Raw genomic sequence first — 23,501 nt, 5'->3', positions numbered from 1 at the left:
ATCTGTAAATTGAGTCAGGTCCTGCCATTAACATAACCTACTTAACACCAATCTGTAAACCATGATGGATTTGGCATCAGATCATTATGGATTTCCAAGTTTAATCTTGTTCATTGTCATTTCCCATAGGTTTAAAATAGAATACTTTATTTTGATTTATTCTGTATTTCTAGAATGTATGCATTTTTTCCAAGATTGATTTGTTGATTTGTCTATCGTTTTGATAGATGTTGATTGGTTAGTATAAACATTACACCAAATAGCCTGTGCTACTTAGACGTTTGAACTGGTTTCCCAGACCCAGTTAGCACTAGTCTTGGACTATCCAATGTTATTTTAGGTAGAGTAGCTCAAGACTAGTGCTAATCAAGGTCTGTGAGACCAGCTGTGAATGTCTAGAAATCAGAATTAAATCTTTATTTTATTCATTTTAGATCTGCAGGTACTGTACACAGATCTTCATTAACATTAGTCTTGTATAGTCTAGGCTAGATCTGTCAAACCACCTCTTTATGTCTAGCTGTGAGCATAGTTGACCATAGTTAAAACTGATAGGTAATGTTTCACTTATGTCAATTCATCAAGACCAAACATAGACTTTAAAAGTGCAGCAGAATATCCTTGGAAAGCATCAGCCTTCATCCATGTATCGTATCTGCCACCCAGGCCTTCAAGTTTCCACTGAAGAACCTCATACCACTGTCCGCCTTCATCACGTTCTTTTCGCGCAGATCGCCAAAGCTCTGCGCAGACTTGCAGAATCCCAGCAATCCCATTGGTGCAGCAGCGCAGATCCGCGCAGAACAGAAATCTCTCTTATTCCCTTTCTAACAGTGGATTTGTACACAACAAAAACTGCTTTCACCACAGCATAGGAAAGTCCAAACTACAGAGTTTGCAACGTGCAGGTGTCAAAGGTGAAATTTCAAGGTAAACCACAACTGCGTGAGCACAAGCGTGTTTTGCACAATATGAAGAAACTTTGCGCGATTGTAGCGGTCATCTTTCACTCATCTTGAAATGCACCTTAACTGGAGTTTAATTATTCGCGGCAACTTACTATAATATAAAATAGCTCAATATAACGTTATTATGAACAAACCACTGAAACTCTCAGTCAGTTTTAAATACATCGGTTTTCCTAAGCGTGCTAAGGCATTCTCACGTCTAAATGTAACTCTATACATGCACATTCATATACATGCACAACTCTAGGCTATACATTTATTCTCTTATTTTAAGGGAACATATTAATTGCGAAAAAATGTTTTTAATGCAGTTTGTTTTTATTACATTTAAGACCCATGTCGACCATACCATACGCGTTTTGTATGGTTCGAGGACTTCTCAAAAGTTTGCCACTTGTTTTTTTTTATATACTTCCAGTATAATTTATCATTCACTCTTTGGAAAAGTGACAATGTAAGTTTAAGTTACTTACATAGACGCTGTTGAATTTGCCGTCGAAGAAATGCAGCGGTGTGTCCAGGGCGAGCTCTTGGGTGGCGTCGTCCCCGGCAGCCAGGACCCGGTCCCCCGCCGCCCCGCCGTGCTGGAAGAGCTCCCTGCGGCTCAGGCTGCGGACGGGCCCCGCTAGCGACAGCAGGCTCATCCAGATGAACCAGCTCGGTCGTTGTAAACCCATCGCCAACACGGCACAGGACTCAAACTTGACAGGAAAGTTGTGTAAAACCTCCTCGGATGCGAATTCAGTTGCACACCCTGAGCTGTCCCACTTTCTGCGCCGAAGAACCAACAATATTTTTTTCCCCCAAGCAGAGGGGCTACGGAGTGAGGGCGGAGCTGGACTGGGCTCCGACTCCTCAAACAACTGATTGATAGTATTTTGCTGGCTTTTGTTTTAGATATTCCTATTCCCCCTTATCCGATTCTTTTTGTGGCAACTCTATGTGTTAGAAGTGTCTCCTGTTTTCTGTCTTGACTGCCTTGAAGCCCAATTTCCATGTGTGTCCCCGGGTGCGTGTGTCCCTGCTGATCTGGAAAATGTACAGCCGCAGCATATATGGTAATGGTTACTACACTAAATTGTCATATTTATTTTAAAGAAAGATTTAGATGCACTTATTTTATTTAAAAGTGATTTGAGATCTTCCGTTAATTGTATGTCTTCTATCCCTTCCATCTATTCATCACCACATAAAATGCCCAGGGTGCCAGAGGGTGATGTGGATAACTAGCACTGGCAAGCACCACTTAATTCGTAGGCCAGACCCAAATCTGTTCACCAAATCTGAGTCCTAAAAATAAATGTAGGAATTAAAAACAATAACTTTGAGTAATCAAAAATAATTGAAAGCAAATGTCTAAAAGGTTAAATTAATGTAGTCACCTACGAAAAGTGGTTATCAAAAAATGCAAAAAAAATAATGAATTCTGAAAAAAAAAAAAAAAAAAAAAAAACATTAGGCTTTACAAGACAAAGAGATTTCGACCCTGGATGTTTAGAATCTAAATTACAGTGAACATATTCAGTGGTAGGGGATATACACTTGGTTTGTTCATTTATATATATGAAACACTGCAGTTAACCAACACATTTGACTGCTTGTGTGTTGAGGAACTGTGTTGTCTTTCTGTGCTGCTGTCAGTTCCAGTGTTTGGTTTGAAATGAGCCAGACTCTGTGTCTGTCAGCATTTCAAAATTCTGCTCCCTGACCTTTTTTCATCGTAATTTGTCCTCCACACACTCTGTTAAATAATTTCCACCGCTTCTGTGATGGACTGAGATCCCCATAGTCCAGTAAGTAATCCATAACACGTTTACAGGTCTCGGTCTGGTCTTTGACAGTTTAGGGCCTGTGGAAAATGGTCATTGAGTCCAATTCAGAAACATGTTAGTTTGAATTCAGATATTAGGTGCCCAGGTGGAATGAAAGCCAGAACCATCTCTAAGACTAGAGCGGGCTAACTTTCACGTACACAGCAAATCAGTTAAACCAAACCAAACAACACAGCCCAAGAAATTAAATTAATTTCCAGCCAGGTATCATTCTTTGTCCTGTCAACACATTACTTGAATCACATTTTGGTTCTCCATTAGATTTAAGGGCGATCCCTTCTGCATGACACCACCCTTTCACACTAGCATCCTCCATCCAGGTAACAACAGCAGTGTCAGGTAGGCAGGTCGGGTATCATGCTGCAATTTCAATAGGCAGGCTAGATCCACATACACCATAGTGCTTTCACACTAATGAAAATCATAACCTGTGCTTTTAAAAAGAGGATCATAACCCAGGCTGGTGTGCTAGTTTGAAGGGGCACTCTAGCACATCGTACTGCCTTCCCCATACGCCACAGCGCCCTCTGTAGCAATTCACACCTTGTGAGTTGCTGCCCCCTGCTGTACTGAACGCTCTTTAATGCTGAAATTCAACAATTATTTTGTAAGACCTCATTTTGAAGATTGTATACAATTGGTCAATGCAATTAGAAAGAATATAAAAAAAACATTCCTGTCCTCAAAGGTATGTTCCTGAGACATATACAGTTTAAAAAAAACAAATCTCTTTTGTATGGCACAGGTGAGAATACAAGAGACTTGATACGAGTATTCAAAATCCTGAAGGATATTAATAAAGTTGACCCAAAGGACTACTTTAGGATCAACAAGGGAAAAGGCACTGAGATCACAAGGGGAAATTGAGCGGAAGTCTATTTAAGATAGAAAATAGGAGGTATTTCTTTACGCAAAGTGTTGTGGGTGCAGAAAAAGTCTGCCTGCCACATTCGATCCATTCAATAATGGCAGGTAAGTCAACAAGATAACTGAATGGCATTCTCTGGTCTGAAACCTTTCTTATGTTCTTTTGTTTTAAGGTTCCAGTCCTGGAGGGTCACGACCAGGCAGGCTTCATCAGCCTACATATCATCACCTGGGAAACAGGTTGAATTGGTTCACTAAGGAAATAAATAATTAAGCCCTGCAATAAAGAGAGCAGGTATTGTGAGAAAGACAGTGGAGTCCTCAAGTACCAGAGGTATGTACTACTGGGTAACAATTCATATCTCTCGCCTCCAAGTAATGCAGTCTAGCAGGTGGTGTCTCAGAATGGATTAATGTCTAAATGTATTTTTCAGAGCATACAAACTGTATGAGCGTCCAGCTCCAGCAATCTCTGTTTCCGCATTCCTGCTTCCTCAACAACCCCCCCCACCCCAATCCGTCCTGTGGAGAAAACCAGATGCTTGCACTTCCTGCAGTGTTACTGACCCTGTGGGACGGCTGAGCCTGTCTCCTAGATCGTCTCACTCCTAAACTCCAGTTTTTCGTTCACAAAATCCATTATCCAATGCAACCCTGCCTGATGAAAAGTAAACAGAATGCGGACACAGGTGTACACAAACATACACACATAGTACGAAATAATATACACACATATGGTTAGGGAGGGGATTACACTGCCTTGAACAGAGCAGAAAGGTTTGCAAGCATGCATTTCTGATTTTTAAAGATGTCTGAGATGGTTGATGGTTGTTGGTTAAACTTTGTGTACATCAGCAATAAATATATATATATATATAAACAGTTATTATATTATTAATATTAATATGCTAATCCGTTCATTCAATTGTTTGCCAGGCTGAATCAACATCCAACTCTGAAAAGATATGATTGATTAACAAGTTTAGTTTAATAAAAAATATGTATTTAACCAAACCAATCAATAAATATCCATGTTTCAAATGAAGGGCGTGAATTCGTTCGACTGTATCTCCATATGTTGAGAAACGGGCTCTGAGATTTGACAGACAGTTGGTGTTACTTGATTTGAAAAGCCCGTGAAAAGCACAACCCTGTCCCCCCAGAAAAACTGTCACACGACATCTGCATAATTAAGTTGTCAGTTTTTCAATTTTATGTAACAAAACTAAAAATAAACAAGCACAAATGCTTAAAAGAACTAAAGCTAGAACACCAAATAACCCACAGAAATAAAACAAGAAGACAAGTGCTAATGACCTGTACGGAGTTTACTTATGTAGTGCCAAAGTTGACTTAACAAGTATGTCTGACTGTGAAGAAAACATTGTTCACTGTCTCTATACGTCAGTATAGATCCATCCAGACAACCTATAACTTTGACTGAGAGCAGCAGTAGCTTTCAATCTAAAGCCGACTGGCTCCACAAAGTCTTATTAAAACCCCCTTTTTAAACAAACACTTTTGTATTGTCCTTCATTTTGAACTCTGGAAGGGATCCAAAAAGCCAGCATAGCACATACTGGTTACTGACACAGGCTGGCAGCTGAATATTATATAAACCCATGGCACTTTATTGTTCATTACTGTATTCTGCATTTTTTCTGTGACCATTAAGACACATTGAGGATGTTGCCTGATGTACATGAGAGAAATCTGTCTAGCATTTGCATTCCTACTTCATCGCCCTCCTCGAAATTTTAAATTAGACAAATTTTGTTGTATGTCTTGTTTGGTAGGGGTTGCAGTGGTTAGGGCTGATAAGAGGGTCTTGGGTTCTCCAGGGACCCAGGTTAAATACCACTTCATCATACATTGCCATAGAGAAATACTGCAATACTAAGCTTTCAGGAAGCAACTGATTAAGTCACAGCTGCACAAGGATAGATAAATGGATAACGGAAAGAACTCTTTGAACTCTTTAATTAGTTTAACAGCTTTAGTATGCCACTTCAGTATGTTGCTGTTTTTATGCATGTCTTTCAGGTTGTTTTTTGTAGTTGTTGTTTTTTCCAATACAGTGGATTACATTTTTACACAAAGTGGAAGGTGATAACCCAGTCCAAAGTTGTATACAGTGCCTTTAGAAAGTCTACACCCCCTTGAACTTTTTTCACATTTTGTTGTGTCAGTGCCTCAGTTTCATGCATTTAAATTAGTATTTTATCTACTAATCTACACACCATACGCAACACTATTAAGGGGGGAAAAAAAATGTGTGAAAAATATTATATATTAAAGATACAAAACTGAAATATCATAATTTGATAAGTCTCCACCCCCCTGAGTTAATACTTGTATTATTATTATTATTATTTATTTATTAGCAGATGCACTTATCCAGGGTGACTTACAAAATATAAGAGCATTACAAAAGTGCAATACAATTCTATAGCTTGCTCCATTCATCTGACCCAGTCCCTGCCAATGATAACCATCCTAATAGCATGATGCTGCCACCAGCGTGCTTCACAGTAGAGATCGTGTTCTTTGGCTGACCACAAAACTTTTTGCCACATGTCTAAAATATTTCCTGAGTGTTGTTTGGTATTCTTCAAATGGGATTTAAGGTGGTCTTTCTTCAGCACCATACATGTGAAATGTGTGGAGTGCTTGGGACATTGTTGTCACATTTACACTTTCACCAGTTTTGGCCATAAAAGCCTGTGGCTCTTGCAAAGTTGCCATTGGCCTTTTGGTAGCCTCTCTGATCAGTCTCCTTCTTGCTCGGTCATCCAGCAGGGACAGCATGATCTAGGCAGACTCTTGGTGGTGCCATACACCTTCCACTTTTTAATAAGCCTTGACTGTGCTCCAAGGGATATTCAAGGCCTTTTATATTTTGTATACCTTTCCTCTGTTCTGTGCCTTTCAACAACTTTGTCCTGGACTTCTTTTGAAAGCTCTTGGGTACTTGGGTAGTCTTTGCTTTGAAATGCACTACCCAGCATTACCATTTTCAGCTTCAACTACATCGCTGGGGAGTTTGTTCCAGATTGTGACAACTACCTGTGTGAAGAAGTGTATAAATGCGGGGAAGACCATTTAAGTACCTATCTTGTTAAATTAAGGAATTAGGAAAAGTGGAGGGCTTCAAAAATTGAAATATTGGGCCCATCAAAGCCTGGATTCGATGTAAAAAAGTTAGACCAGCGGTGGCCAAGCCAGAGCTTGCAGATCCTCGGTATCTTCTGTTTTGGGTTTTGATCAACTTGTGAAATGGTTAATTAAGCCGAGTGTTGGCTGAATGTGCACAAGGTACCCAGTGAGTGATTATGTTTGGACCAACAAACTTGCATTGAGATGATTGTGACTCTCCAGGGTGGACCAGCCCCTGAGTTCCATCATTGCCATCATGACTATATGGATGGTCAAAATGGTCCAACAGCACCATCTGATGGTGGTAGAGGGTTTTGTACCCAGTATAAGTTCATAGCAGGCTCCATTTTAGTAATTCATTTATAATTCTCAAGTTAAGAGTTTGTTTGTTTGTTGATTTATGTATTATATGTTTTATTCTGCATTCTTTCCCAGTGGAATAGAGTGTTGGCATCATAATAACTTACCTATTGAACTTCAGAAAGATGCCTTATTTGCGGGCAGAGCTAGATAACTATTTAAACACAGTTTCCTAAATCCTCCTTTCCTAAATGCATCAGCTCAGCAAATAAAAAAGTGATCTAAATGGGCTAGTTCCCTGGTAAAAGCCTTTTGCGGTGCATTTGCATCATACATCATAGAGCAGGAAAGCTGTGTCACATGCATTTATGTTAATGAAAAGAGACTAATGTTTTCAAACCCAGACAGCAACAGTAGCAGGCCTAGATGAAGCAGGCTGCCTGGTAGGATTAGAGTGGTCACGCTGGCGGGGGGCGGGGGCGGTTATTGAAGGTCTAGGAAGTTTAATTTCTCAGTGATTTTCCCTAGATTGACGTCACAGGGGTAGTGGTGGACCTTGAGAAAAAAAACAATCATCATCAATAACAACAGACATATTGCAAAGGGAATAGGATTTGGTGAGAAACAGATAGCCTCCGATATTACTGCTTTCTTTTCAGCATGATTTACGGTTACCCTGGCAGGCTTTGAAAGCACTCTCTTAAGGTCAGTGATGTCACAGGCATCTATGTGACGCAGCTATGTGTGTGGGAACCAGCTGGGTGCCAGTAGGCATGACCATATTTAGAACATTTATGAAAGCAAGTCAACATGAATTTCTGCAGAATTTGGGGACGAAAGAATTAGATACTGCTGCGTTTCACATGCATGACTGGCATTTTAGTATGATTATAATATATTTCTTAGCAGATGCCCTCATCCAGGGTGACTTACAATTGTTACAATATACCCCATTATTACATACAATTACCCATGTATACAGCTGGGGTTTACTGGAGTAATCTAGGTACAGTGTCTTGCTCAAAGGTATGACAGCAGTGTCCCCAACCTGGGATTGAAAATACGATCCCCCACTTCAGAGTTCAGAGACCTAATCTTCCAGTGAAATGGGCTACGATACACAGACTGAACTAGGCCCCTTGCTGCGAAGAGGAGAAGGAGTCAGAAATGTGTTTGATTCAAAAACCATTGGCAGGGGAATATACATTGCCAAGGTGGGAGGGGTCATGTGTCATAGTTTCCTAGGTAACTCCAAGAGCCTTTGTTTTCCGACATTGTTAGGAAGGGAAAGGTAGCTGGGTTATGTAACCAAATCCGAGTGTGCCCATTTTTTTTTTTTTATTGTAAGTAGTTGTTTGAAGAATTGTAGTTTATTTGAAGTAGAAACATTCCAGTGTCTCCTCCCAACCACACAACTGGAAGTCACATCAACCCAAGGCACCTGAATAAAAACTTTAAAGATGGCATATAATAAACAAATAAACCAACATACAAACAAAAAGAATAAATGACAAGGCATACTGCAGAACTATTATCCTTTCCCTGTAAATATGTTAGTGTTGTAATAAAGTACAGTAATAAAACATATTTTTAAAATGCTAATCATACCATAACATTCTTCATAATTTTATATATATTTTTTTTTACACTTGGAGGGGGGGTGGTAGGAAAGTAGGGGATGACTTTCAAAATATCCTTTTAATCTGCATCCAGAAACCATAACCACACCAATGAATCAAATTCACAGATTACACAGAGTTCAGAACTTCTTAAACAGATTTGTAATATGTCTTCATTTCCCAGAGAAAATAAATTGCCTTTCATTTTGGAAAGGAAATATGTTTTATTGTTTAGTGCCAGCAGAAATAATGCGGCTTCTTTCCTCCAGAAACCTAGAAGTAAAAGAGAGAAAAGAATAGAAAAAGAAAGGAGAAAAATAAAAGTAACAAAGTTGTATTATTGTTTTTAATAATAATAATAATAATAATAATAATAATAATAATAATAATAATAATAATCACTATTATCATTTGTAGACCAACTTATTGTGCAGTACTGAGCAAGAAATTCTACATGTAGAATTTATGTTGTAAGTCGCCCTGGATAAGGGCGTCTGCCAAGAAATTAAAATAAATAAATAATAATAATGTAGAAGTAGCATCAGTTCATAAGTGTGCTCTGATTGCATTCAGCGTAATTTACCTGTTTGGCCAACTGATAACTGGAGGACTGTGTCAGAGCTTGCCAACAAGTCTGTTGTGTTTCTTTGGCCCTTTTCCAAACTGCTCCTTTAGTTTTTGACAGCTGGAAAACAACCCACAGTCATGTTTCCCTTCCTGGGTGGAGAATAACAACTCCCAGAGAAAAACATCAAGAATGAGCAAAGGTCTGGGCAGAGAACTCCATTGCAGGGCTTCCCCCAGTTCCCATGCCCTTTGGTCAAGAGAAAGAAAATAAGCAGCCGTCATAAGTTAACCACCAGAATATCGTATCTGCTGTTGATCACAGGCAAAAGGGAATGATGGGTACAGCTAGAATCCAAGGGCATCTTCCTAATTGACAAAGACTCATGGATTGCCCTGACTAGGCACAGTACAACTACTAATTGTAAACTTATTGCTAGTATGTGAAACTCAGGATGCAATATTGTAAGTGTATCAGTAATGCAGCCCACAGACAGTCTGCATGAACCATAATCAAACATGTTTCTTTACTAAAGAAATTCAGTTCTGAATGGGGTTTGATATGAAAACAAGTGTCTTTCTGTGTCATATGATTTCTGTTTCAATGCAGAATCATATGAAGGCCCAGCTGAAACACAATGCAAACATTCTGCAATTAAAATATAATCACTTACTGCCTCTTAATGGTGAATATTAGCAGAAGTGAAAGTACACAAATTAGGAGAGTAACTCGACCACGGATCCTGTCGAACAAACTGAGCTCACATTTTCCATTAACATGTAAACAAGATTTGTGTATGCTGCTTTAAAAAGTTAGCTGGTAACAGAACAACGTGATTACATACATATGTGCATGTTACATTATTTCCAATCAATGTATGTGATGTGGTTGGTTAAGGAGTTTCTTTCTCCTGACAGACTTCAATTCTTTGAAACCTGTTGAATGCACTTTATTCACTCCCCATTCAGACTACTTCAAATATAAATAATCTCAAACAGGTTTTTCGAAAACCAAACAAGGAATGTAGAAAAATATCCTGTCCAAGAAGTTTGTGACAATTTCAGGTACCATCATTCAGGGTAATTCTTCCACTCAGAGAAGGATCTGCACACGGACCAGTGTATAATATATCATTATATCGATGATGTCAACATATTATTATAAATGAAAGTGCCTGGGTGTAAAAAGAAATCAACAAACAGGCATTTCAAGCTCCAAGAGTCTCTCTTTCTGTGTTGAAACATTCAGCCCAGTCCGTGTACAGGGTTAAATCTGGATGGCTTGGGGAATGCCCACAAAGAGACGCTTTTCAGTTTCCTGCTAAGTGCTGACAAATGATTCATTCTGAATAGAGATCATGTGTTGCAGCTTCTGGCCCTTCGCAGATCAGCAACCAGGAAGTGAGGCTTGTTTGCTTTCCTTTTTTCACCAATCCCTCTCCTTTTCTGTGCGCGAGAGACAGCGTTCGGCTCAGGCAGCGGGAGGCACAGACCGGGACAGGGCAAACAGGTCGAGACAGGGAAAGAGCACAAGAGGGTAAGAAGTAGAAGGAGAAGGGGGAGTTGGGGAGGGGGGGGGATGGATGCAGTGCTAAGGGACCTCCAGAGGAACGAGTCCGTACCACCTCCCACCCTGAGCCCAGCTGTACCCCCGTTCGTGAAGCTGGGCCTGACCATCGCCTACACCATCTTCTACTCGTTGCTCTTTGTCTTCATCTACGTACAGCTCTGGCTCATCCTCCACTACCGACACAAGCGCTTCAGCTACCAGACTGTGTTCCTGTTCCTCTGCCTGCTATGGGCAGCACTGCGGACCGTGCTCTTCTCCTTCTACTTCAGGAACTTTGTGACAGCCAACTCCCTCAGTCCCTTCACCTTCTGGCTGCTCTACTGCTTCCCCGTGTGTCTTCAGTTCTTCACTCTCAGCCTGATGAATCTCTACTTCGCCCAGGTTAGTCTTGTAATCCCCCCACCCACCACCAAGACTCAAATACTGCATAGATGGGTAGAAAGATCTGCAAGGGAAGTAGATTTTATCATAGCAGTGGGAAGTGTTTATTTACTTTCTGAAATGGAGAAAGAACCCTCAGGCGTCCTTTTGAATCAGGGCTGTTGTCTTGCCTTCTTCATTTAGTAATCTGTGGATTACTTGCTAATAAAAGGAACCTCTACCAGGCAAAACAGGCTTGTAGTTCACATTCAATTGTGTCTTTTTTGGTGTAGAGGCAATGTAAACTAATGAGAGAGCTCCCACGCTTTGGCACTGCAGTCTAAACATGCATTGCTTTAGTGATGGACAGTATAGTGTACAGCACAGGCAGGTCAGAGTGAGATTCATACAGCTCAGCAGGCAAAGGAGACTTGTTTACTTGGTTTGATCAAAGCAGGCTGACAGCCTGATAGTCTGGTCCTAACAACAGGCTAGTCAGGACAAGTCTAATGTCTAATGCTGATCAGTGCGCAGGTGCCAGGAGCAAATTTCGCGGCCAGGAGCAAAAAAGGTGACTCCCCAGCTGTGCTGAGTAAGCAGATGTGGTTAATAATCCAACACACCGAGGCCAAGGAATAGACTTTAATCATTTGATGACTAAAGATGGAGGCACAGGCAGGCAGTGTTTTGGTTTCATGTCTGATATTGAACACACAGCAACACTAAATTCGGACTACTAGGGTTTTAGGGGATTAGATTCAGTTCAAGCATTTTAATTTTGGGAGTTTAGCTTCAGGATTTTGGTTCATAGTTTGAGATTAAGATTAAGAAGAAAACGTTGTGGTTAGCATGCAGGTATGACAATTTAATGGTTAGTTTTAGGGTTTCAGGATTAGTGGAAGGTAAAAAAAGTTTAAGGTGAAAAGGTCATGTCTAAGGTTTACACCTCGTTATCGGGTGTAGGAGTACGTTTTTAGGATAGTACTGGATTCAGTTAGAGTTGGCAGGTTAGAATGCAGTTCAGGTTTTAGGTTTAGTTCATTTTTTTTTGCATTTATGGTCGAATTTTGGAGCTGGTGTTGAGACTGGCTAAGAAAGAGGGCTAAGCATTTAGGCTTTTGGGAAGATTTAGAATTCCTGTATTGTGGAGCTAGTATCAGTGCAGAGAGTTAGGGTGCAAGGGGGTGATGGGTTTGAGTTAGTGAGTTAATGGTAAAATAGCATTTAAGGGAAAGGTATGAGATTTGGGTTAAGGATAAAATAATTGAATCAAAAAATAAGTATTCGTAAATATTAAAAACAATTATTTGCATTCTTTAGGATTCATCTAATGATTAGAAAACATGAACACGTCCAATGCCAGTCTCTTTGCCACTTTAGAACAAAACTGAGAAGTGAAATTGATAAACCATGTGCAATATTGACAAAATATAAACTTTTATTTTTTCTTGCATTGGTAGCTTTTATATCGTGTGCCAATTGGCTGCATCTTAACCATGGTCTCACAGAGTTATCCTGATAATGCATGGTTAGTCTAAATGGTTTCACTTCTCTATGTGAAGGACTTCTAAGACTTCAGTGATTACCTAGGCGATCTGTTTCCCCCACCTAGGACAGGCACAGGTGAATGGTAAAAACACTTATGTTGGTCAGCTTCAACCAGTAAAGTTTAAACTAAAGATCTGCCAACTTTTGGTGACAATACTATTTTATAGTTTACTTATTTTAGCACCCTCCACAAAGTTTTTATGCCTACCAAAAAATGAAAGTCCCCTAACCTAATTTACCTCATGTTTGTGCCGACCCTGGGTTCTGTCATCCCTCCAGAGTTAAGTTCTGTTCTTACTGCTGAACATAGAAACAGACCAGATTTCTAACCTGCTGCTGTTTTGAAAATCCGGCTTCCTTGTATTCTTCGCCTGACAGTGACATTACATTTTCTTGCAAAACCTGTTCAAAGCTGGGGAGGGAAACTCCGAAATAACAGGAAACAGAAATCAAAAGAGAGACCAGATCTGAACTCTGGGTGCCCTCGCTGATCCTTGCAGGATCTCACATCCCAACATTTTCTGGGCTTGGCCCAAGAAATGGGGTGGGAAATATTTTAGCCAGTGCAGGGCAGCCAATGTGAATGGCTTCTTGTAAAACACTGGTTGGTGTGTGATGTTTCATATTTTGGCTTCACATGGAAAAGATCTCACCTGACAGGTAGACCCTAAACATTGGTTTTGTGAGAATGCCACTCTGTCTCTGTTTTCCTATTTTTTGCCCACAGCACTGATTAATCCATTCCAAGTCTCCAATATATCAACTGCCAATCAACCATTTTATACCTCTCCCAGAAAATGCCATTTGAATAGTGGACTAATCATTTGATGCAGAATTCAATTTGATTTTCTGGGGAATAAAGAAACAGCAGAAAAGTTTCACAAGTGTAAAGATTTTACTTGCAAATTGTGGTGTGCAAAGTTAAAACAACTACATTGATATCTGATCAATTTGGGAGATATCCATTGTATCTCCCCTTTTAGATGCTCATATAAATTTCATTGGACTTCACATAGACGGAAGATTATGCCAGTAAAGGTATTTGGCACAACCGATGAGTAAAAATGAATGTTTTCAGGTTCTGAGGAGATATTGGCTGTGAGACAGGTTAGCTTTATACTCTGCAGTAATGTGTTTGCACTGCAATGTAATGATTTGTATTCCTTATCTACATCTGAGGCTAGTTGCAAAATGTATTGCAAATCATTGTTTCCTTCTCTATTTTAACTACAGCTAAGAGTTTCACACCTCAGATTACACAAAATGTATTCTGTATAAAATGTACTTTGAGTATGTTCCTTTTGATTCCTTTTCCACAAGGGTAGATGCACGTTCATTGTGTTTTGATTAATCCTCAGGATGTGAATAGGATTAGGTCTTCAGATTAATTATGACTCATAAGCACTAAATTAACGTGGCCTGGAACTCTGATTGAAACTGCCTAAGTGCGCATTGGACTAAAGAGGGTAATCGTCAGGAATAGCAAAAAGGCGAGTCATGGTGAATTTAATGCTTCAATCACCTTTTCTTCTCTTCACACAGGTTATCTTCAAGGCTAAATCCAAGTACGTCCCAGAGCTCCTGAAATACAGGTCAGACACCTTCGGAGGCTGTTTTTCTTTACAAAGCCCAGGGCAGTGAAAGTGATACGATCTTGTCTCTAAATTAAACTGCGTGGCTGTTGTCTGGTTTAAAGTATGACACAAAGAATATGGTAGAGCTAAATATCACCTCCTGAATCTGATCAGACACATATGTTGTCTTTTTCGGGCCATTTGCAAAATGTCACACGATCATGTATCTGAGGAGCTGAAGCCTCAAATCCCAAGCCAAATGATCTTGGGAACATAATATGGCTCTGAAAGAAAATACAACACTGCCATTACTATTTTCCACTGTCATTGTATTGATAGAATAAAATATCTTTAAGTCACTATGTTCTTTCTGTTGGTAATAAAATGCTTCTAAAAGCTAAATGTGATAGTTCTCTCCCAATCGAACCAGTAACGTTGATCAGGTGTCCACTCCTTATCGATATAGCCTTATTGAGACCTGCGGTCACCGTAGTTGGGAGTGTCAGGTGCTGCTGTGATTCTACACCTGCTATTCCCAGATTGTGAATACTTGTGGTTTCCCAGGTTGCCTCTGTACTTGGTCTTCGTGTCCATCAGTCTAGTTTTCCTGGCGGTGAACCTGACCTGCGCTCTCCTGGTGAAGATGACCAGCACAGATGTGAAGACCATCGTCTTGGTGCGGGTGACAATCAACGACACCCTCTTCGTCCTTTGCGCTGTCTCTCTCTCTCTGTGCCTCTACAAAATCGCCAAGATGTCCTTAGCAAACATCTACCTGGAGTCTAAGGTGAGATTCCAGTCATAAAGGGAGGCTCCAAACTGCCAGTCAGAGAAAAGAGTAGAGTGAAGTTCAAAAATCCAGATCTTGAAGACTTACCAGAGGAGCGGCACGCCAAAACTCTCCCTCCTCTTCTCTGATTAAGAAAGACAGCATGGGTGGTTTTGAATTAGTGGCCATATGCAAGTTCTTTAATCAAATGCCCTGCACCAAAACATTATTGATTGAGTATTTTGGAGCAGATATGCTCCCAGACCTACATACGGGTTACAAATATTATTAAAAACCATTGCAGAATGCCGACTTTTTGTATGAAATTTGGATTGGATGAGCTCCAAGTGGACAAGGGTCACCTCATTCACTATGTCTACCTCTACTGCTGGTTTTAAAGACAGTAGCAGGTAGCTGAGTTGATTTACAACTGATTTACAATTTCTTTGAGGGAGGGTATGAATTAAAAAAATAATTGCAAACAAAAAAAAAGAAAGATTTTTCCTCCAACAATATCAAACCCCAAAATCGATACCCCTTGCACTGAGTAAGGCACAACCTATGGACAAGAGTGGTCTAACATATGTGAGCAGAACCCCCCCCCCCCCAAATCTGTCGTCGGAGAGAACAAACCCACACAACATAACGACAGGTCTAGACTCTCAGTTTCCATTCCAAACACGTAGACTGAAAAACCACAAGCACTGTTAAAGAGGGCTAGATTTCATCAGGAAATGCAGTCCAAGTACAGCAGTTTTCATGATCGTTATTTGCGTGTCATTTACAGCATCCAATGTACACCATAAACAGCCCACTGAGGCCTCTTTTCACAGTTCAACCACAAAGTGTCAGGGAGCTGCCTGAGTTGACAGTTAAAGAACTTACTCACAAAAACAATATGTTTTCCAGTCCTTGCTGGGGTTCAGGGAATAGATAGAAAATAAATAAAATCACAAAAATCAAACAAATTGCAACAATGCAAACACAGGTAGCTTTATATATAAAATGTTTTAATCAAAATATATTATAACAAAGCAAATATAACATTTAACATATAACAGTCACGCTGCTGAGTGTATTTCCTTTGGGGTGGAGATTCATGACTGTGAACTACATACAACAAGTGCTTTTATTTCTTGCAGGGAACGTCAGTTTGCCAGGTGACAATAATAGGAGTGACTGTCATTTTACTCTATACATCCCGAGCATGTTACAACCTGGTTGTGCTGGGTCTCGCCAACTACAAAAGCATCAACTCCTTCGACTATGACTGGTACAACGTTTCAGACCAGGTAGGAATACTTTCCCTGCATGGCTGCCAAATCATTGGACTTAATTACTTTCATTGTATTACTGTGGCCTTGTGCTGCAGTTACTACTGGTCTCCTTACCGAAGCACATGCATTGGATTGGATCATATTGTAATTCTAGTATCATTTGTTGATTACGTTTTACTCTTGTGAACATGTAAGATAAGGATGACGGCCAAATGGAATAATAATAATTATGATTATTTTCTGAAACAAGTGGAGATGGGTTCCCAAAGCCCTGCAGTACTGTGTCATAGCTCTCTGGACTGTGAAGGGTTGTCAGTTCAGTCCCAGGTGGGGGACATTGTTGCTGTACCCTTGAGCAAGGTACTTCAACTAGATTTCTGCAGTTAATACCCAGCTTTATAAATGGCCAATTGTATTTGATGTGTTTTATTGTAACACTTGTAAGTTGCTTTGGATAAGGGTGTGTGCTAATAAAATATAATAATAAAATGACAACAAATCACATATGAGAAGCCAGCCAATCACAGAGCAGCATTTTCAAATTCTTATACCTCTTATGTTGTGAATAAATGTCATCCCATGCAGAGAATGATCAGGATTTAAACATTCTTCAGTTACCAACAATGTTTCAGGACACTTAAATGCCAGTGGTGCCAGTTTCTCAGAATGTATATTTGTTTTTAATAGTTTTTAAATTACGTTTAATCATTGAGAACACAACATAGATCAGCTACTGTAGGTCAGTTACAGCGAATCCTGAAGCAAAACATGGAGAGAAACCATTAATTTAAGAAGCTGTTAAATTGAATGAAAATGCACTGGCAAGATATTTGTGTGTCTAATCCTCATGTGCCTGTCTTATAAGTTAATAGGTCCTGTGAAAGGGGTTTCTTATTGATAAGCAACAATATTGTGCACCGTTTGTGCAGACAGAAGAGCTCAGCTTCGCTTTGTGGTCCTCTCGCCCAAACTGAACAAGACAGTTAACATCTCTTATACATGAGATGCCCTTCACATGACCTATAAACTTATAGTATGAGCTGAATGTAGAGACGATTCACAGCACATTTGTTCACGGTCTGACTGAATGAGCTCTCCTGACAGGCCGACTTGAAGTCCACACTGGGTGATGCTGGGTATATCGTGTTTGGAGTGATCCTCTTTGTATGGGAGCTGCTCCCCACTTCACTCGTGGTTTTCTTCTTCAGAGTCCGCAGACCGGCACAGGACAGAGTAAGTGGGGTCGAGTCTTGGGAATCAGTTTTGGTTAGGTAGCCCTGCCTTTACAGGTGAATAAATGCAAAGAAAATCAGGGAAGTTAAGTAGAACTTTGGGAGTCAAACAATAACAGGCCGATTTCACAGACCCAGCTTAGCACTAGTTTTACCCGGTGCTATTTTAGGTACATCTCACAGCACAGTCTTCACTCTTCTATGAGTCCCGGCTCAGATCAATCATTCTCTTCGTATTCCAAATTCTCTTCTTTTTATTTGTATTTTTTTTTTTTTTTTTTTTACCAAAAATACATTTTCGGACATCTTCAGCACACATCTGCCATCTTTAAAATCAACTAGGCCCCAGTACACAACGAGCCAAGTTACAATACCAACAGCTTTAGGATTGTGACACAATGTGTGTGACTGACTTCGCAATGTCTTTGTCCTTGCAGAGCGGATCTGGCATTCCTGGCCACGTCTTCTCCTCCAGGGCTTACTTCTTCGACAACCCCCGACGTTACGACAGTGATGACGATCTGGCCTGGAACATTCTTCCACAGAACGTCCAGGCCAAGTAAGCACTGTGGAGAGGAACAATCTCAGTGGCTTATTATTAACAGTGCTCTTAATAGAGATATGGGAGGATGCTCCACAGTGGCTCCACTGGTAATAGCACTCCTGTGAACACAAGTTGGGTCCTGTGGTCAGACGCTACTGGTTTGTGAAACATCTTGTGTATTGGGTGGTAAGGTTTGGCCGCTTGTGAATTAAACAGAAATCAAGAGATGTGGGTGGCTTGGCGGTGGGCAAGTGCAAACGGTCTCCATCACTCCCCTTGATAAATCAGGAACTGTAGCAGTGTGGCAGGTAGATTAACGAACAGGACATAAATACACAGCACAAAGAAAAAAACTATTGAGGAACTAGTCCACAAATACAAAGTGCTTTCAGATATAAACCCCACAAAACCACATTCAACATACAGTACCAATTAGATAACTTATCACTCAATTGTGCTGGTCCCTAAACGTATGATCACAATTTTCGTCATTGTGCATTAAAGGGGGCTGCTGGGCTTTTATTGACTGCTACAGATATGTTGTCATGCTTTAAATGACGTTTGGTGACACTCTCTCGTCCACAGCCTCACAGCAGAGTATTACGACTGGGGAAGCAGAAGCGGCAGCTTTGTGGCCTATATAGGATCGGAGGAGCTGGAGTCGGCCACTGCTCCAGAAGAACTCAACCCATACTGAAGACAGGCTACGTGCCCTGCGTGCGTTCACATGCATCCACCAGTCGCTGTGGAAGTCTGAAGGGCTTCGGAAGCTCTACGAAGCGGGTTTGCACAAGCGAGAAGTATGCCTTCTTTCGCTTTCGATTCTTCTGCATTTAATAATAATCCTATACCTGCTGATTTCTGCTGTTTTGACCCCTGATGAGTCTCTGGGGCCGCTTTATCAGAAGGCTACCATTTTGAAAATCAACTCACTTCTTCCTCCAGCCTCTAAACATGAACATAAAAACACAGAAGACAGAGTGATTGCAGGCTCCATTATCTGCTTGTTTGTTTGATAAAAAACTCCACTCGATGTGGTGGAATGGTGCAGACATAACAGCAGCACTTGCGATTTCCACACTTCCAAGAATCGTGCAGATTTCACCACCCACTGTTGGTGGAAAGCAAAAGGAGCTATGCCTTTTTTGCAAAGGTCCTAATCAATTGAAGCTCTTACTCATTAATAATTATTGAACAGGACTTATCAAAACATGCTAGAAGGGTTGGAACAAAAATATATATATTTCTGCATACCAGACACAATAAAAGACAGAAATGGAAGAAAGACACTGAAGGATCTCCAGGTTCCCCCAGCCAAGCTTAAAAATGCTACATTATCAATAATGTAGTGTAAATGTCGGTCTGCTGCATCACACAAGTTGCAAACCAAAGGGAAATAATACTCTGTTAAATTAATCTTTCAAATGTGAACAAAGAGCTCCAATAGAATGCCCTTTGACCTTTAATCCAGCTGGGAGAAAGGAAGCACGCAAATTCTGGAGGAAATGCGAAAGAAAAAAACGTATCATTAACAGAGTAAAAGGAAAATATTTGAGGCCTGTGAATTTAAATATGAAAAGGACCAACGACAACACAAATACAAGCAACTATTTATTTTGCTAAGAATGTAATCAGTTTAATGAAGTGATAAATTTAGTACAGAGAAGCAGATGTTACAGTTAGAGAGTTCTTCTATGAATATTAAACAGTACCACAATCCGTCATTTCACAATGCTTTTGCATGAGCATGAGATTAGGCACAGTTTTTGGAAAGCACCTTAGAATATTTTTAATTGGAGTTTTTGGAAAACACCAAAACATTTCCAATTGGATTTAAACAAACAAAATAAACTGCTTACCTCTCATGGCGAAGAAACCTTGCTGACAAAGGTATTCGGATACTGTACCTGTGCAAACATTGACCTTAAACATTTACTCATCCCTGTGTCTGTGCAAATGACCTGAAAAAGGTCTATCCATGTCCTTTGAAACTGAAATATCATGTAAACATAGAAAACTACATCACATTCAGGTCAGTTCTTACTACAGTAGTTTTTCACAAGATTTGACTTCATTTAAAAATGTACTGTATGAATAAAATAGTGTTGGGGGTACTTTAATTGAAATAGATAGTTTAAATAGATTAATTTATCTGACACAGTAGGACTGCAGGTCAGGCCTAAATACAATACCCACCTTGATAGACCTAGGTAGTGACTGTAATGACCAATACACACACAAAGTGAAGGGCATGCCCTGCTTTTAAATAGATTAAAACACAGTGTAAACCCTCCAAAGTCTGTGTAATTGTTACAAATATCCTTAAAACAGTACATAGGTCACCCATATTTCCCCCGTCGTCACTTTCATTTGTAGCACTGTCGGTACCCTGTCAAATTTCAAACCTTTCAAGTTAAAAATAAGTGCATTCCCCTTCACTCCAACTGGAATGTGTCCTTGATGCTGCTGTCTGAGGGACATTACTGGCAGCGGGAGAAATGCCAACTGGGGGCACTTCCATTGCATTAAAGCTGACAGATATGAATGATCATTACACCTTAAAGAGCATTAAAAATGTCTCAGGATGCAAGGACTGACATGGACATTTACACACAAGTCTCCTAGAGAATTCTAGAGACAGCTGGTTATATGCAACTGTACATTTTAACCCCTGCTTCTTGTGCTTTTAAATAAGCAATCTAGACAACACTGAGGACAAGTTCCTCATTAGACTGCAGACTAAGGAGTGGACTGATAGCAATGGGACAAGGAGCCAAGGAAGAACGGTTGAAAAAGGTGCTGGATTTACCACTAATCCCATTGGTCGCAGACCTTAAAACCCCAAACAATTAATCTTTAGGGAGCAATATTAATCTGGTAGTTGTCTACTGTGGTAACTCATAGCCAGCTTTGCAAAGACCGGACATCCTCAACTAGACCCGTGCCTACAGCAATTAGAGAAGGGAAGGCAACTTGTATTTATTATTATTATTGATGAGATGTGCTATCTGTGGTAAACTTATTGTTATATGTTCATTTTCTGAACGTAAGTTTTCTTTTTTTGTAAACATAAAAAAAAAAAAACCTAAACATTTTAACGTCACATTTTTGTTAGCGTTTTTTTTTTTTTTTTAAACCGGTGGCTCCTGGTTCACACTGGGCCAGAGCCATGAATAAAGAGCACTTTGTAGAAAAATCTGTGTGCATCGACTGCTTTCTTTCGGTTACTTTGGTGTGCAATGGCTGTGGAAAACGTGTTGAATATCGCATAGGAAGGATTTGTTTTTATTTATTGTGCGATTTAAATTTGCAAAACTGTGCAGATGTGATTTTTTTTCCACCCCTATACCCTACAAATCCAGAAAACCCACTCAAGCCCTGTGATGACTGTAATAAATCTTAATAAGCAAACCACAGGGGCATAGCATTACAGGAAGGAACAATGCGGCTCTTACTGAGAATTTGAGCTCAGCGGTACCTGGTAAGCCGTTGAGTCTTGAGTCTCCCTCTGGATTGACTATGTGACAAATTAAGACTGGAGACTAGGGATGACAAAACTATGGGACTGCAATTAAATCAAGGAAACAAGGGGAATGTGTTGTCCTCATTAGCTAGAAAATGTTTGGTATCAAGAAAGAAAGAAAAAAAAATATATTATATATATATATATATATACACTCACCTAAAGGATTATTAGGAACACCATACTAATACTGTGTTTGACCCCCTTTCGCCTTCAGAACTGCCTTAATTCTACGTGGCATTGATTCAACAAGGTGCTGAAAGCATTCTTTAGAAATGTTGAAATATTGATAGGATAGCATCTTGCAGTTGATGGAGATTTGTGGGATGCACATCCAGGGCACGAAGCTCCCGTTCCACCACATCCCAAAGATGCTCTATTGGGTTGAGATCTGGTGACTGTGGGGGCCAGTTTATTACAGTGAACTCATTGTCATGTTCAAGAAACCAATTTGAAATGATTCGACCTTTGTGACATGGTGCATTATCCTGCTGGAAGTAGCCATCAGAGGATGGGTACATGGTGGTCATAAAGGGATGGACATGGTCAGAAAAAATGCTCAGGTAGGCCGTGGCATTTAAACGATGCCCAATTGGCAGTAAGGGGCCTAAAGTGTGCCAAGAAAACATCCCCCACACCATTACACCACCACCACCAGCCTGCACAGTGGTAACAAGGCATGATGGATCCATGTTCTCACTCTGTTTATGCCAAATTCTGACTCTACCATCTGAATGTCTCAACAGAAATCGAGACTCATCAGACCAGGCAACATTTTTCCAGTCTTCAACTGTCCAATTTTGGTGAGCTTGTGCAAATTGTAGCCTCTTTTTCCTATTTGTAGTGGAAATGAGTGGTACCCGGTGGGGTCTTCTGCTGTTGTAGCCCATCCGCCTCAAGATTGTACATGTTGTGGCTTCACAAATGCTTTGCTGCATACCTCGGTTGTAACGAGTGGTTATTTCAGTCAAAGTTGCTCTTCTATCAGCTTGAATCAGTCGGCCCATTCTCCTCTGACCTCTAGCATCAACAAGGCATTTTCGCCCACAGGACTGCCGCATACTGGATGTTTTTCCCTTTTCACACCATTCTTTGTAAACCCTAGAAATGGTTGTGCGTGAAAATCCCAGTAACTGAGCAGATTGTGAAATACTCAGACCGACCCGTCTGGCACCAACAACCATGCCACGCTCAAAATTGCTTAAATCACCTTTCTCTCCCATTCAGACATTCAGTTTGGAGTTCAGGAGATTGTCTTGACCAGGACCACACCCCTAAATGCATTGAAGCAACTGCCATGTGATTGGTTGGTTAGATAATTGCATTAATGAGAAATTGAACAGGTGTTCCTAATAATCCTTTAGGTGAGTGTATATATATGAAATCCCAGGGACATTTCCAGGCAAAATAAAAATCTGCATGGCGTAGTGTTCTTCATGCCATATGTGAAGAACACAAGTCTTATTTGTAGACTTACCTTCATGGTGCAAACCCCATGCCAGCTGTGGCATCGAGTCTTCCGCTGGGCATCAAAGAGTCACTCTAACCCAAATGAGTTTCACTTCCTTGCCTAGGATGGTTGCAAATGCTAACATATCCGTTCTGATCACAATCCCAAGAGCCAGAGCACAGATGCAAGCTACATCACACCACCACCAGGGCAAACTAACTAAATAACAAGTACAATACAGCAGTTTCAAAATCAGACTTTCCCAAGCAATTCCCAGATTAAAAAACTAAAAACTTTTTGATGGTGTGATCCTACTGGGGCAGAACCAAGAGCACCACAAGAGCAAGG

At 40.3% G+C, this 23,501-nt stretch overlaps 2 protein-coding genes across 2 annotated transcripts in view; one reads left to right on the top strand and one right to left on the bottom strand.

Annotated features, from left to right (window-relative positions):
• nid1a (nidogen 1a) overlaps window positions 1-1,794 on the bottom strand; it is a 40,358-nt gene extending 38,564 nt beyond the window's left edge. Inside the window, exon 1 of the mRNA XM_066696452.1 lies at window positions 1,442-1,794. Coding sequence (XP_066552549.1) covers window positions 1,442-1,645 — 204 coding nt within the window. The 5' untranslated portion in view covers window positions 1,646-1,794. The remainder of the gene's footprint in view (window positions 1-1,441) is intronic.
• A 9,055-nt stretch (window positions 1,795-10,849) lies between these two features.
• On the top strand, window positions 10,850-21,376 carry gpr137ba (G protein-coupled receptor 137Ba). Its single transcript, XM_066697061.1, has 7 exons — window positions 10,850-11,257; window positions 14,327-14,376; window positions 14,923-15,145; window positions 16,270-16,419; window positions 17,509-17,637; window positions 18,074-18,195; window positions 18,766-21,376. The coding sequence occupies exons 1-7, from the start codon at window positions 10,886-10,888 to the stop codon at window positions 18,875-18,877; spliced, it is 1,158 nt and encodes a 385-aa protein (XP_066553158.1). The 5' UTR covers window positions 10,850-10,885; the 3' UTR covers window positions 18,878-21,376.
• Window positions 21,377-23,501: the final 2,125 nt, after the last annotated feature.

Source organism: Amia ocellicauda, chromosome 23 (genome assembly GCF_036373705.1).
Source record: "Amia ocellicauda isolate fAmiCal2 chromosome 23, fAmiCal2.hap1, whole genome shotgun sequence".
Taxonomy (NCBI): domain Eukaryota; kingdom Metazoa; phylum Chordata; class Actinopteri; order Amiiformes; family Amiidae; genus Amia; species Amia ocellicauda.
The sequence above is the reverse complement of the archived record's forward strand: the minus strand, read 5'-3'. Positions and strand labels throughout refer to the sequence as shown.